We start from the raw sequence: 13,235 nt of genomic DNA on the forward strand, positions 1-13,235 counted from the left end.
GTGAAAACAATTTCTCTTAACCTCCGAGCCATCTCTCCAGCCTCATTCTCAAGCATAATACAGGAAGTAAGGCAGGCCATGCATGCTGGTGCTCCCAGCAGGGAGGCAGAGGCAAGTGGAACACTTGTGAGTTTGAGGCTAGCCTGGTTTATATAACATGCTTGGTGCCAGCCAGGACTACATAGTGAGACCTGTCTCCGAACAAACAAAAGAATATGGGCTGAGGATGTAGCTCCCCAGCTGGTAGAATGTTTCCCTAGAGTACATGAAGCCCTGGGTTTGATCCTTAGAAGCACATAAACTAGGTACGGTAGTGCACACCTGTAGTCCCGAGCTTGGGAGAAGATGGTAGGACCCAAAGTTCAAAATCATCCTTGGCTATATAGCAAAGTTAAGGCCAGCTTGGGTGACAGGAAGGCAAGCAAGCAAAACAAATAGCCAAACCTAAGGGACTTGGGCTCTGGGGCTAGGCAGACAAAGGTTCCGACTTGGCAGGTCAGGTTCCCTGAGCCTTGCTCTCATATGGGAAGCTCCTAGAGGTGAAGTAGTAAGCCTTGGGCTAGCACTCTGAGGAAATGTTCCAAGGGTCACAGGATGTGGAATAAGCTGGGGGTGATAGAAGAGTTGGAGTTCCCATGTCCCCTAATCCCTCACATTCCCCCTGCCTGCTCTGTGTGCCACACACTGAAGTTGTCCCTCCAGGGCCACTTCCTCCATCTGGATCCAGGCCCAGCTATGTCTCATTGCACTTGGCTTTAGCCAGGACGGCAAACACTCCAGCTCTCCTCTCTTTTTTCCACAGTATTCATCTGCAGCTTCATGGTGGCTGCCCCCATCTTCGGCTACCTGGGCGACCGTTTCAATAGAAAGGTGATCCTCAGCTGCGGTATCTTCTTCTGGTCTGCCGTCACCTTCTCTAGTTCTTTCATCCCTCAGCAGGTGAGGTCCCCCAAGGTGCCCCTGCTTAGCTGCCCCCCACAACCCCATGTCCAGTGTGCATGTCTTCAGAGAGTGTTGCTCTGGGCTCCACAGACTGAGTTGCTGAGCTTCAAGGCAAAACCATGGCAGGTATCTTTGTGTTCAGTTATAAACCAGCCCCACAGACAAGGACTTCTCTGTATTGACCTGGACTAAGAGGCTTGCAGCTCTGCGTGGCAACCTGACGTTCTGAGCAGCCTCTTGCTTGACAGGATGCCAGGAATAGAGTAAATAAGCATGCCCCAGGAATAAGGGCCTTGGCTTTCAGTCCTGGCTCCCTTCAGTTCTCTTGCTGTGAAAACCTAAGCTAGTCCCTGCCTGTCTGTTTCTGGCTCAGTTTGCTCTTTGATGACCAATCAGCCCCTTGAATCTGAGTCCCAGGAAGGCAAATGTCAACTCAACATCAAGGTGTTTTAAGAAATACTGTTGGCTTTCACAGTCCTGGGTTTGAATATCCCAACTTTGTTGGCCACTGAGCTTTGTGACTTGGAGATGTACTTCGCCGTTCTGCGCCTCAGTCTTCTCATTGTTAAAATAGGAATAATCCTACTCAGGCTAGCCCTCCACAGGAAGCAACTGATGTTGATGAATGTGCAGCATGGAGCATGGCCCCATCCAGAAAGTCCTCCTTTCTGTTTGTTCTTTCCAAGAAGGCCTGTGTAAAGTCTCATGAGGGCAGTGAGCCTCTCATGGCTAGGAGTAGCCAGCCATGTGACAGTGTCTGTGTAGAGTGATGGAGGAGGAATCAATGTCCTTCCTCAGGAGCTCTCTGTCTATCTCTGTCCTTGGGAAACAGGGGCAGATAGATGTAACAGATAGTTGTTTCACGCTCACAGCCTTCAAGATGTGCTAAGTGTCAAACACTGAAGAGGAACTGTCCCCTTGCCATCCATAGGTTCCAGGAAGGCTTCCTAGAAGCGGGTAACATGAATTTAGCAGACATGACTGGGAAGCCAGTACTTATATTGAAGAGGGCCCAGGCAGGGGCCATACCCAAAGATGTAGGGACAGTGGATTGTGTTGAGAGAAAGAGAAGGGTATCATGGCCGGAAAGAACGGCAGGGACTAGGTCAAGGAGGGCCTTGAGTGCCAGGCCCGAGGCCCAGTCCTTCCTCCTGAGGCAGCACTGAGCCCTGGAAGAGTCCAAAGGACAAGGAGGAGCCAGATGCTCGAAAGTGGGTCTGCAGAGCTGTCTTTGCTTCAGGGAGATAGGTCAGGCCCAAGACAATTCCAGGCCCAGAGCCTGGTCACCATAGAAACAAAAGACCAAGTCAGGAGCCCCAAGAGCCCTCTGAGCCTTGACCTGGCCCTGGCTGGGCCCCTGAGCCTGCTTCTAAGACTGATCAATGAGTCTAGATCTTGATGCCCTCTGTGTAGGGAGAAGAGATACACAGAGGCAAAGAGAGAAACTGGTCACTTTCAGTTGCTTTGTAAACTCTTTGTGATAACCATCCAAGCACCACAGGGGCATGAGGGGGGGGGCATTGGCAATGTGTTTTTAAAGTTAATTTGGCAGAGAAACTGCTTTAAGCAGCCAAAAAGAATGAAAAGTATCTGTGAGTGGGGTTTGCCCTATCAGTTGTCAAACAATGACCATTCTGGCTAAATCAGCCAAGGGGCAGACTAAGTAATGATTGATCCATGAAGCAAGGCCCTGGGGAGTGGGGAGCCAGTGCTGGCTGAGGGCACATCTCTCACCAGTGGCTCCAGGGAAAAGGGATGACCTCCATGACTGGAAAATCAATTATGGTACTATGTCAACCACGATGCAAAGTAAGCTTCAAATGGGGAAGTGAAAGCCAAAGCAAGACTGAGACACCTAACTATAAACCAACAAGAAAAAGACAATAGCTGATAGGAAAATAAACAAAGTGTTGTCAAGGCATTCCAGAACATTCCAGAACATGCCCAATGGCCAACGAATGGAGGAAGAGATAGCTCGGTCTCTGCAGGAATCAGAGAAATGCAAGGCAAAACAACAATGAGATACCATTTCACACCCATCAGATTGGCAACAATTAAAAAGGCTGACAATACCGAGTGTTAGCACAGCTGTGGGGAAGCCCGGCTGCCTAGCTGTTGGTGGGAGTGTAAATTGGCGGAGACTCTTTGGAGATCAGAATGGCAAGATACTGTAAATTCCCTGCTGCGTCCCTACATGGCCTAGCTTCTGTCTGGAGGGACACAGCCAAGAAAAACTCCAGTGTGTGGACAAACAAGTGCGAGGATCCTCCTAGGGAGAAAAAAAAAAGGATGGACAGATGGTTCAGTGGTTAGGGGTGCTTACTGCTCTTCCAGAAAACACAACTTGGGTTTCCCACTCCCCATACAGAGTGGCTCTTAACCACCTGTGAGTCTTCTGGCCTTTGGCACAGCACACACACATATACCACACAAACACGCACATAACACACACAGAGCTCATAAAAACACTTATATACATCTAATTTTAAAAAATATTTTAAAAACCAAAAAGAGAGATGCTGGAAAGATGGCTCGTTGATAGGAGTGCTTGCTGTGCAGGGCGAGGCTCTGAGTTAGATCCCCAGCAGTCTGGGTAAAAGCCAAGTGTGGTAGTATGCTCCTGTAACCCCAGGGCTGGGGAGTGGGGACAGCTGGCTCCTGGTGGCTCACTGACCAATCATTCTAGCTGAATTGGTGGGTTCCACGTTCAGTGGAACAAACTATTTAAAAAAAAAATACAATGGAGAGCAATAATAGAAGATCCATCCAACATTGACTGTTGACCTCGATGTATACCTGTGCACACTCATGCACACACTTCTTGTGTGCACACACACACAGAGAAGGAAGGAAGGAAGGAAGGACAGAAGAAAATCTCACTCAAATGCTCACCACTGGGGGGCAGAAGGAAGCTAGAGAGATGGCTCAGGAATTAAAAGCACTGACTGTTCTTCCAGAGTCCTGAGTTCAATTCCCAGCAACCACATGGTGGCTCACAACCATCTGTAATGGGATCTTATGCCCTCTTCTGGCCTGCATGTGTACATTCAGAAAGAGCACTCACATACATTAAATCATAAAAAAAAAAAAAAAAAAAAAAAAAAAAAAAAAAAAAAAAAAAAAAGCCCACCATCGGGCCCAAGAAAATACTCATGGTATACTCATACGGAATGACTAGTGGAAGAATTCAAGGTGTATTCATATGGAGTGACTAGTGGAAGAATGGACTTGGTCAATGCCAATTACTGTGCTTATATCTTAAAAAAAAAAAACCAATGAAGTACATGGTGGGATTTTAAAAAGTAGACCATGCTGGGTGGTGGTGGCACACACCTTTAATCCCAGCACTTGGGAGGCATCGAAGTCTCTGTGTGCTCAAAGCCAGCCTGGTCTACAGAGAGTTCCAGGACAGTCAGAGCTACATACAGAGAAGAAGAAGAGGAAGAGGAAGAGGAAGAGGAGGAGGAGGAGCAGGAGGAGGAGGAGGAAGAGGAAGAGGAGGAAGAGGAAGAGGAAGAGGAAGAGGAAGAGGAAGAGGAAGAAGAAGAAGAAGAAGAAGAAGAAGAAGAAGAAGAAGAAGAAGAAGAAGAAGAAACAAACAAGAGCATGGAACAGCCCCCTTCTGTCTGTTTGAAGCACAGAGGACACTGAGTGCTGTTTCTTGGGACTTAACATGTGCAGCATAGGACAGAGGCAGCATCAGTCTGGGAGGCCCCTATATGGGGCGGGGACAGAATTGCCCTAGATGCTAGAAGCTGAGAAGACTGATGTCTCCAATGTATTTCAAGCATGAAACAGAAGAGGACGTTTTGTACTGTGGGTCTCTAGTAGGCTTTCTTGAACAAGGCATGGAGGAAAATAAATCAAGATTTGACAGCATCAAATTAGATATCAAGAAGTCTGTGGATGGTGAAACTGGGTAAACAAAGAACTGAGAACAGTGATGACAGATGACAAAGGATCTCACCCTGCCATGTAGAAGAAGCTCATATAAATCCATACAAAAAGACAAGATGACCCAACAGGAAAAATAGGCAAAGGCTGTGGGCAATTGATCCATAGGGAAAAGAACACCAGGAACCAGGGAGACTGAAAGAAGGTCAAGGTGGAGGGTCAGCAGCCCCAAGCAGAGACAGCCAGGAGTCAGAGAGGTGGCAGGAGATGGCTGGAGAGAGACGACAGGGACAGCAGGGGAGAGCTGAGTATGGGGAGTGCAGCCAAATGGGTGGTAAGGGTGGGGTAGGGAAACCATGACCAGTCTGGGTTCTCAGGCCCTGGGCAGCTGGAGGCCAGGTCCACACCAAAGGAGTTGGACACTGACAGCTGGCATGGCCACACCCTTTTCCCATTGCTAGCCTTTGAGGTGTGTATTAGAGAGGGGCTCTGAGCCCACTAGGTGGCTATGCCTAACCCCCCCCCCCCCCCCAGGGTTCTCAGTGTGGTCAGGTTTGGTCCAGCTTCCTTGCTTGGAGGAGGGGCATAGAGCAAAGGTGATTTTTGAATCCTGAAGTGAGGCCAGAGAGGCAAAGATGCCTCAAGTGGATACAGTCCCCAGTGCTTCTGGGAACCCAGAGAGCCCTGTCTTCTCCCAACCTAGGAATAATCCATCCCAGTGAGATCTATCATTTTGAGGGGTATTCTAGGGCCCTGTGTAGCCTGTGGCTATGGTCATCGCAGAGGCTAGTCCTGGTCTCATTCTCTCTCCTGGTTTTTGGACCCTGCCAGGGCTGGGGTATAATGGGATAGGAGTAACTAACTGGTGCTCCAGCATCCTCTGTTCTCTTCCACAGTATTTCTGGCTGCTGGTCCTGTCTCGAGGGCTAGTAGGTATTGGTGAAGCCAGCTACTCCACCATAGCACCCACCATCATCGGCGACTTGTTTACCAAGAACACACGCACACTGATGCTGTCAGTCTTCTATTTTGCCATCCCCCTGGGCAGGTAAGTATGGACCGACACGATTAGAGGGAAGAGCACCAAAATCCCTTAGAATTCACTAACCCTGCTTTAAGCAGACATGGAAGCTGGCAGCTGCAGAGGACTCCTGGACCCACTCTTCCACAGGCTGGCTGGGTGGGAGGAAAGCATGAACTTCCCACACAGCCTGGCTGCTGGGTCTGACATATGTCTGTCTTATCTGCAGTGGCCTGGGCTATATCACAGGTTCCAGCGTGAAGCAGGCAGCCGGAGACTGGCATTGGGCCCTGAGGGTAAGGCCTAGGTCCCCCCCTGTTTAGCTCCTTACTCCAGTCTTTTCCCCCAGAGAACAGCCCTGCCCAGAGGTCAGACTTTCACCAGGCTTCCTCCCTCACTAGCCTGGGCTCTGGGGCTTGCTTCTTAGATCAGTTCAGGCTGAGGTATCGGGAGAGTTAGACAGTCCTGTCATCCACAGGGCCTCAGCCCAGGGTTGGAACCCTCCCCGCTCAACCCCCAGGAGTTGGAGAGGATGAGGATTCTCTCACCATGTCAGGAAATTCCAGGTCCACAGCACAGCTTCCTGCTTCCAGTGCTGGCTCTGTTCTAGGGCGAGGTTGGGACAGGACCTCTGTGTGGGGGCCCTTAGGGTCTGTAGCCACTTCCTGTTCTGTTGGAGGGTTGGGGCAAGTCACTAAGGCCCCAGGACAGTGCAATCGGAGGAAACAGAGATCCCCCGTCTCTCAGAGGAGCGGAAGCTCAAGACAAAGTGTTTTTTCCTCAAAAGCAGGAAGGAAGCAGCCACCGTGGAATTTCATAATGGGGAGAGGGGTTAGCCATAGGATGGGGCGATAATACATGCAGAAGAGTTCCCCAGCCCACAAGGAATCAAGCTTCTCTTTTCTCCTGGGCTGTGTAGAGAGAGGCTTGGGGGTGTCATTCTTAATGTGGGGCTGGACACAGGGAAGACCCATAAGGCCTTGTAAAGAACAGGTCGCCTGTCTGCTCAGCCCCTCCCAGTGTTTGAGGGACACACCTTGGAACAGTCCTACCTACCCCAGGGATTAGGCAGATGGGTATTTGGCCGTCTACCTACAGATGAACTCCTCCACTCAAAGACGCCATTCCCTATGCTTTTCACCTGCCTGCCTTCCTCCTACCTACCCATTCACCTCCTGTCTCTCCATCCATGCATGAGTGTGTCTATCTATCCATCTGTTTAGCCACCTCTCCCTCACTCACCTTCCCCCCTCCTCCTCCTCTTCCTCTTCCTCCTCCTCTTTTGTCCTCCTCCTTCCCTCCATCCCTGAAGTCTGTTGATCTTTCTTGAACTCATTTTTCTGTCCTGCCTTTAGTCTGGACTGTCCACTTTGAGCCCCCTAACACTTTCCCTGGCCTCATCCCCAGCGACTTTGCTCAGCCCTTCCGTTACTCGGCAGGGCAGATATTATTAGCCCAGGAAAAGGGCCTGGAGTCCAGGTAAGTTACCTGGGCTCTCCTATGCAGCATAGACAGCATTCAAACTTCACATCTCCCATCCTTCCAGGTTTCCCCCGTCCTGGGCATGATCACAGGAACACTCATTCTCATCTTGGTCCCAGCCACTAAGAGAGGCCATGCTGATCAACTGGGGGGGCAGCTCAAAGCACGGACCTCCTGGCTCCGAGACATGAAGGCCCTGATCCGAAAGTGAGTGCTACATGAAGGGTGTGGTGGGAGGAGGCGTGGCTAGAGCATGCCCATCCATTCTCACCTGCCATCTACACGGCCTGTAGTGCTGAATGACATTTTGGCCTGAGAGGTTATTGTTCCTGCATCCTGAACCCTCAGCTGGGCCTAAGAAAGAGCATTTCTGTCTTGGGAGGGAGCAGGTAGCTGGCTGGAGGGGAAGAGGCTGGCTCCTGGGCCCTGGTGTAAGGGCTGCCTGCTGCTCCAGCTCAGTCTCCCTTCCTGGATTTTCCCCAGCCGCAGTTATGTCTTCTCCTCCCTGGCCACATCCGCTGTGTCCTTCGCCACAGGGGCCCTGGGCATGTGGATTCCCCTCTATCTTCACCGTGCTCAAGTTGTACAAAAGACAGCAGAGACTTGCAACAGCCCGCCCTGTGGAGCCAAAGACAGGTAAAGCCTGGACCCAAGGGATGGATGCCTCTGTCTCAACCTTGGCCTTGCTCAAATCACACTCTACTGTCTTTTGTCCCCACAGCCTCATCTTTGGGGCTATTACCTGTTTTACTGGCTTCCTGGGAGTAGTCACAGGCGCCGGAGCCACTCGTTGGTGTCGCCTGCGGACTCAACGCGCTGACCCATTGGTGTGTGCCGTGGGCATGTTGGGATCAGCCATCTTCATCTGCCTCATCTTTGTGGCTGCCAAGACCAGCATTGTGGGCGCTTATGTGAGTCCACAGGAGGTTGGGGGAGATAGGCTAGAGGTGCAGTCTGACTTGCTGGACCCTCTGTCCCCATAGGGAGGGTCCTGTGTCCCTGCCCCGTGCCCCTCATGGTTGCTTTCTTCTCTGTGAATAGATCTGCATTTTTGTTGGAGAGACACTGCTGTTTTCTAACTGGGCCATCACTGCAGACATCCTCATGGTAAGCCAGGAAGGCCACAGTCACCATGTGCTGACTGACCCAGGCTTCTAACTTTCATTGGGGTAGCTTGAGAGGGTGGGTGAAGAGTAAGTAGCACTTGTTGGTGGGAGAGGTGAATCCAGAGGCAGGGAGGGGATCAGAGATATATAGGGGTCAGATCTAGGAGAGGCCTGAAAACAGAATTGGGCAGGTAAATATTGGGGTATAGGGCAGGGTTGTCTTCTCCTGTCTCAGGTTTGTGGCTAGGAGGCTGGTAGTGCCAGGCTGGCACTGAAGTGGTGCTGCCTGCCAGGACTCCTCCCCCAGTAGTTGAGTGTCCTTGCATTCTGCTTTGCCAGCTCAGGCTGGGTCCTAGGCTGGGTCCCAGGCGTGCCTGCTGAGTGCCTGCGGCTGGCTGGACAGACAGAGGCTGTCTTTACGGGTCCAACAATGGCCTGCAGACCAGCAGGCCAGGAACAAAGGGCTATCTGAGCAGCCTGCTCAGACTTGTGTTCCTGGGTGGGGACAGGGGGAACAGGGGAGGGGCTGTGGGCCTAGTGACTTGTAGCTCTGAGTGAAATGGGGGTGGGGGGGTGGGGATGTCAGGAGCGAGTGTGACTCCTGCCCGTGGCCCTTCTGGAACCTCCAGATGGGGGTCAGGAGACTAGAAAGGGCTGGAGATGGAGTGGGAGAGGTGTGGGGCTGGGGAATAAACACCCTCAGTGTGCTTAGGGGCTGGTGCTCAGGCCAGGAGGCCAGGGTCTGGGGGCCTTTGTAGTCCCTCCCTTTCAGGAAGCCTACCGTGTCCCACTCTATGCTTGCCCACATACCTATGTCCTCCCCCAGGGCCTCTGCTTCCTACCCATTTACATGTCGTGTAGAGGTGTGGGGAGGACTCGGTTACAGACCTCACCAAGAGGATGGGCAGGAACAAGGGCAGGGACAGGTCACTACATAACCCCTGAGTGAAGGGCAGGGACGGGTCACTACATAACCCCTGAGTGAAAAGGGTGGCAAGACTGAATCAAGTGTCTTTGGTGCTGGGCAGCACGCCCTCCCCTCACAACCTCTCCCCATCAGTCCCCCGAGAACTGTTGGCAGGGTCTGGGTCCCAGGGAAATCATGTCCCAGTTTTACTAAGTGTCCCAGCTAAGTGACTAATTAGTGGTGGAAATGGGGCCATGCAATCTCCTTAGATCCAGATCCCTGTCTCGTCACCACCAACAGGATACTTTGAGGGTGCTGGCTGCTGCCCCTGTACACAATGATAGGTGTCATGGACAGTGAGAGAGGCTGGAGCTCAGGGAAGGGGGCACCTGGTACTGCGTGTCCTCGTCTCTTCAGTCTCCGATCAGATACAGTCAGGGCCTATTCTGTCTAGCTCAGGACGTCCTGGGGCCTAGGGGTTCTCAGCCTCTGTCAGGTGCTTGAGTTCAAGTAGAGGCTCTTTGGGGTAGAATTCTAGTTCATGTTCTCTCTCCACCTCAGCCAGCCTCATCCTTGCTGCGTCCTCAAGGAAGGGAACCAAGACAGGTGTTTAGCTTATAGAAAGGAAGGGCTGGAAGCCTAGAAGCTGGAACTCTGTGTCCAGAAGTTGCACAACTCCACATGTGAGCCCTCAGAATGAAGGTTCCCTCCAGGAGCATAGCAACCTGAGGTCAGCCTGGGTTAAGTAGGAAGGCCCTATCTTTAAACAAGAAAGAAAAGAAAAAGTACCTTCAGGCCTTTTAACCCAGCTCCTCCATGCTCCAAGAGCTCTGGCCTGAAGATCTATGCCAACTGATACCCACGTTGTGCTCCATGGCTGAATGTGGTAGGGAGGGAGGTTGCAGATTCCCATCGCTGAGGACGACCAGCCCAGTCTACACGGTGGGCAGGGAAGTGCAGGGCTGGGTGGGAGGAGTGAAGGTACCAGGACAGGAAGCTGAGGCTGTGGGGGTTTCATAGTGTCCTAGCCACAGACATGAGCCTCACGCATGGACCTTCCAGCACTGACCTGCCCTTTCTCCTGCAGTATGTGGTCATCCCCACGCGACGAGCCACTGCTGTGGCCTTGCAGAGCTTCACTTCCCATCTGCTGGGGGATGCTGGAAGCCCCTACCTCATTGGCTTTGTGAGTGTCTAGGGGTGGGGCTTGCCTGGTGTGGGGCACAGAAGATAGTCCTGTCCTGACACCCGTACCCCAAATCTCCACAGATCTCGGACCTAATCCGCCAGAGCACCAAGGACTCCCCGCTCTGGGAGTTTCTGAGCCTGGGCTATGCCCTCATGCTGTGCCCTTTTGTCGTGGTCCTGGGTGGCATGTTCTTCCTTGCCACTGCTCTCTTCTTCCTCAGCGACCGCGCCAAGGCTGAGCAGCAGTGAGTAGGGTTGGGGTGGGCATGCTGTGAAGCAGGGACTGACAGTGGTAGTGTGGAGGAGATATGAGTTACTTGTACCTCTAGGGCTAGGTGACCTGCTGGAGGCCAGGGCCAGCTCTAGAACACTTGGCTCCAAGTCTTCCCATGCCCCTGCTGGTATGTTGTAGGCCCACCCCACTGTGGCCCAGGCTAGTAGATGCCAGGCCCTTTTGGAGCTCTAGACATGGGTTTTTCACTGGACTTTCTCTCAGGGTTTTAGAGCTGGGAGACCCATCCCCTTCTCTCACTTTCTGACTTCTTTCTCCTCTTTTCTCTATTCCTTTCTCTCTCTCTCTTCTCCCTACCCCTGGGCTTTCCCACCTCCCCCTGGGGCTGACGAGGTCCCTGCCCAGCGCCTCCGGTCTACCGGCCCCAGTGATTCGATGTGCCAGAGCCGTGCCTGGGCCCAGTCCCCGCTGATGTGCCACCCTGACCCCCGCCCGTCTCTCCCTCAGGGTGAACCAGCTGGTGATGCCGCCTGCATCCGTGAAAGTCTGAGGTGGTGAGTGCAGGCCAGGAAACTCCTGTGGGAGGAGTGGCCCTGAAGAAACAGGGAACAAAACACCTTCCAAACCATCTCCTCCCCTAGCACATCCCCTCTGCCTGGGTCTGCCCTCTTCCTCTGAAGTGTTGACACGAATCTGTATTTGTGGGAGCTGGCTTCTTCCAGTAAATCAGTGCCCTTCCCTCCCTGGAAGGGCCAGGAGCATAGGTCAGCACTGGGACTTGCCAGGTCCTGCTGTCCTCCTAAATCCTCCTAGATGTGTCAGGGCAGCTCCTACTCTGGCCTTCCCAGTGGCCTAGCCCTTGGAAGCTTTAGCTTCCTGATAATGTTAACCAGGGTCAGAGCCCCAAGTTCATAGATGTGGTGAAAGCTAAGGAAACCAGCTTTGGAACAATTTCCAAAGCTCCACCTCTGACCCAACACCCTTCCCACAGGTGCCGCTGGGACAGCAATGAACTGCAGTTTAGATTGGGAGAGGTTCTCCAGCATCCTGGACCTGCAGGACGGTCCCAAAGCTTCCTGTGTGACTCACAGTTGGGTACCCACCCTCTTTGGCCTAGGACTGCCAGGACTGAGTGGCCCTATCTTCAAGAAGCTACATCCTCAGTTAACCTGGAAGACTGTGTGTGCTGGAATCACTCAGTTGGACACAACTCCAGCCCTGGTTGGGGGCTGAAGGGCCAAGATAGAAGCCACCCTGCAGTGGGTAGTTGGGAAGATTCTGGCCTGCCCTTAGCTCATGTGATCTTGAGGGAGCCACTATCCTCCCTAGACAGTGGAACCAAGGAGCTGGAGCTTCCTCCCTTGTGTGCCATGCAAGACACCCTCCACAGCTTTGAAGAAACAGGTCCTGGGCTATACAGGTCGGTCTCAGGACCTCCGTTGCGGTTCTGAGGTCCGCCAAAGACCCTGGTGTATGGGGACCATGTCCCCACTCTTAGGCTCTAACCTTGGGAACAGCAAATTCAGCCTGGCATATGTAGCTGGGTACCCACTTCTGGGTGTTCATGGCTGGGATAGTCTCCCAGGAGGATGCTGTCTGTGCTGTCTTCAGCTAGTTCTTTGCCTGGAGGTTTTTCTCAGGTGGAACCACCCCCTAGAGGAAGCTGCAGCACTAGGGGGTGAAAGCCCTGTGGTAAGCTGAGAATTTGACAACCTTCTCTCCTCACCCCAGCTCCCCAAATCCTAGAGTCCCCAAGAAGCCACCTCCTCCTACAGGATGACCCGAGAGCCCTTTCCAATGAGGAGCCAGATAGGATGCTAAAGGACTTACACAGCAGTCCACACTACTTTTTGGCCCAGGGTATGAAACTGGAGACTGCCCAGCAGTGCCTGTAGGTATCATCCCCCAACTGACTCTCACCGGGCCAGGCCTTCACCCAGCCTTTGATCACACCATTCCCACACATACAACCCCACACTCCCCTACAGCCACCTCAGTCACCTTTGGGCATTTATCCCCAGCTTTACACTCCTCGCACACTGTAACCAAGGTGGCTCTGGTCCTGGGGTACCATTGGAACCTACGGAAACTTCCAGAACCAGCTTGGACAACAGTCCCTGTGGCTGTAGTATCCCATTTGCTGTAGCTTCAGTGGTGTTAGTGGTAACCACCACACCAAGCTCTGGGGCACCCTGGGGCTTCGGACGTGGGTTTGCAGAGGGTGCTATCCCTAAAGACCAGCCTGGCTCCCACCCTAACCCCAGCAGGGGCCCTAGCAATGTTTTCTTGTTGTACAAGAACCAGGTCCAAGTGTTGCCTCCTCTTCCTTCAGGAAGCTGAACTGCTCCTTTATTTTTTAGAGCTGCTGATTGTGAATCTCAAAGTCTTAAGAAAGAAGCCAAATATATATTCCTCTTGTAAATGAAGAAATAAACCTATTTAAATGTTTTGGTGGTTCTCCAG

General features: G+C 52.4%; 1 protein-coding gene across 2 annotated transcripts in view; it reads left to right on the top strand.

Moving 5' to 3' along the window:
• Window positions 1–13,220, top strand: part of Spns2 (SPNS lysolipid transporter 2, sphingosine-1-phosphate) — a 38,969-nt gene extending 25,749 nt beyond the window's left edge. Inside the window, exons 3-13 of one of the 2 annotated variants that reach the window (XR_013111209.1) lie at window positions 803–939; window positions 5,733–5,884; window positions 6,087–6,153; window positions 7,404–7,546; window positions 7,823–7,975; window positions 8,061–8,250; window positions 8,381–8,446; window positions 10,440–10,538; window positions 10,622–10,785; window positions 11,166–11,326; window positions 11,764–13,220. Coding sequence is in view for 1 of the 2 variants with exons in the window: in XM_034504581.2 (XP_034360472.1) it covers window positions 803–939; window positions 5,733–5,884; window positions 6,087–6,153; window positions 7,404–7,546; window positions 7,823–7,975; window positions 8,061–8,250; window positions 8,381–8,446; window positions 10,440–10,538; window positions 10,622–10,785; window positions 11,280–11,322 (1,214 nt within the window). In the remaining variant the exon portion in view is untranslated. The remainder of the gene's footprint in view (window positions 1–802; window positions 940–5,732; window positions 5,885–6,086; window positions 6,154–7,403; window positions 7,547–7,822; window positions 7,976–8,060; window positions 8,251–8,380; window positions 8,447–10,439; window positions 10,539–10,621; window positions 10,786–11,165; window positions 11,327–11,763) is intronic. The other variant, XM_034504581.2, reaches the window with a different exon arrangement.
• Window positions 13,221–13,235: the final 15 nt, after the last annotated feature.

This window comes from Arvicanthis niloticus, chromosome 6 (assembly GCF_011762505.2).
Source record: "Arvicanthis niloticus isolate mArvNil1 chromosome 6, mArvNil1.pat.X, whole genome shotgun sequence".
Lineage (NCBI taxonomy): Eukaryota > Metazoa > Chordata > Mammalia > Rodentia > Muridae > Arvicanthis > Arvicanthis niloticus.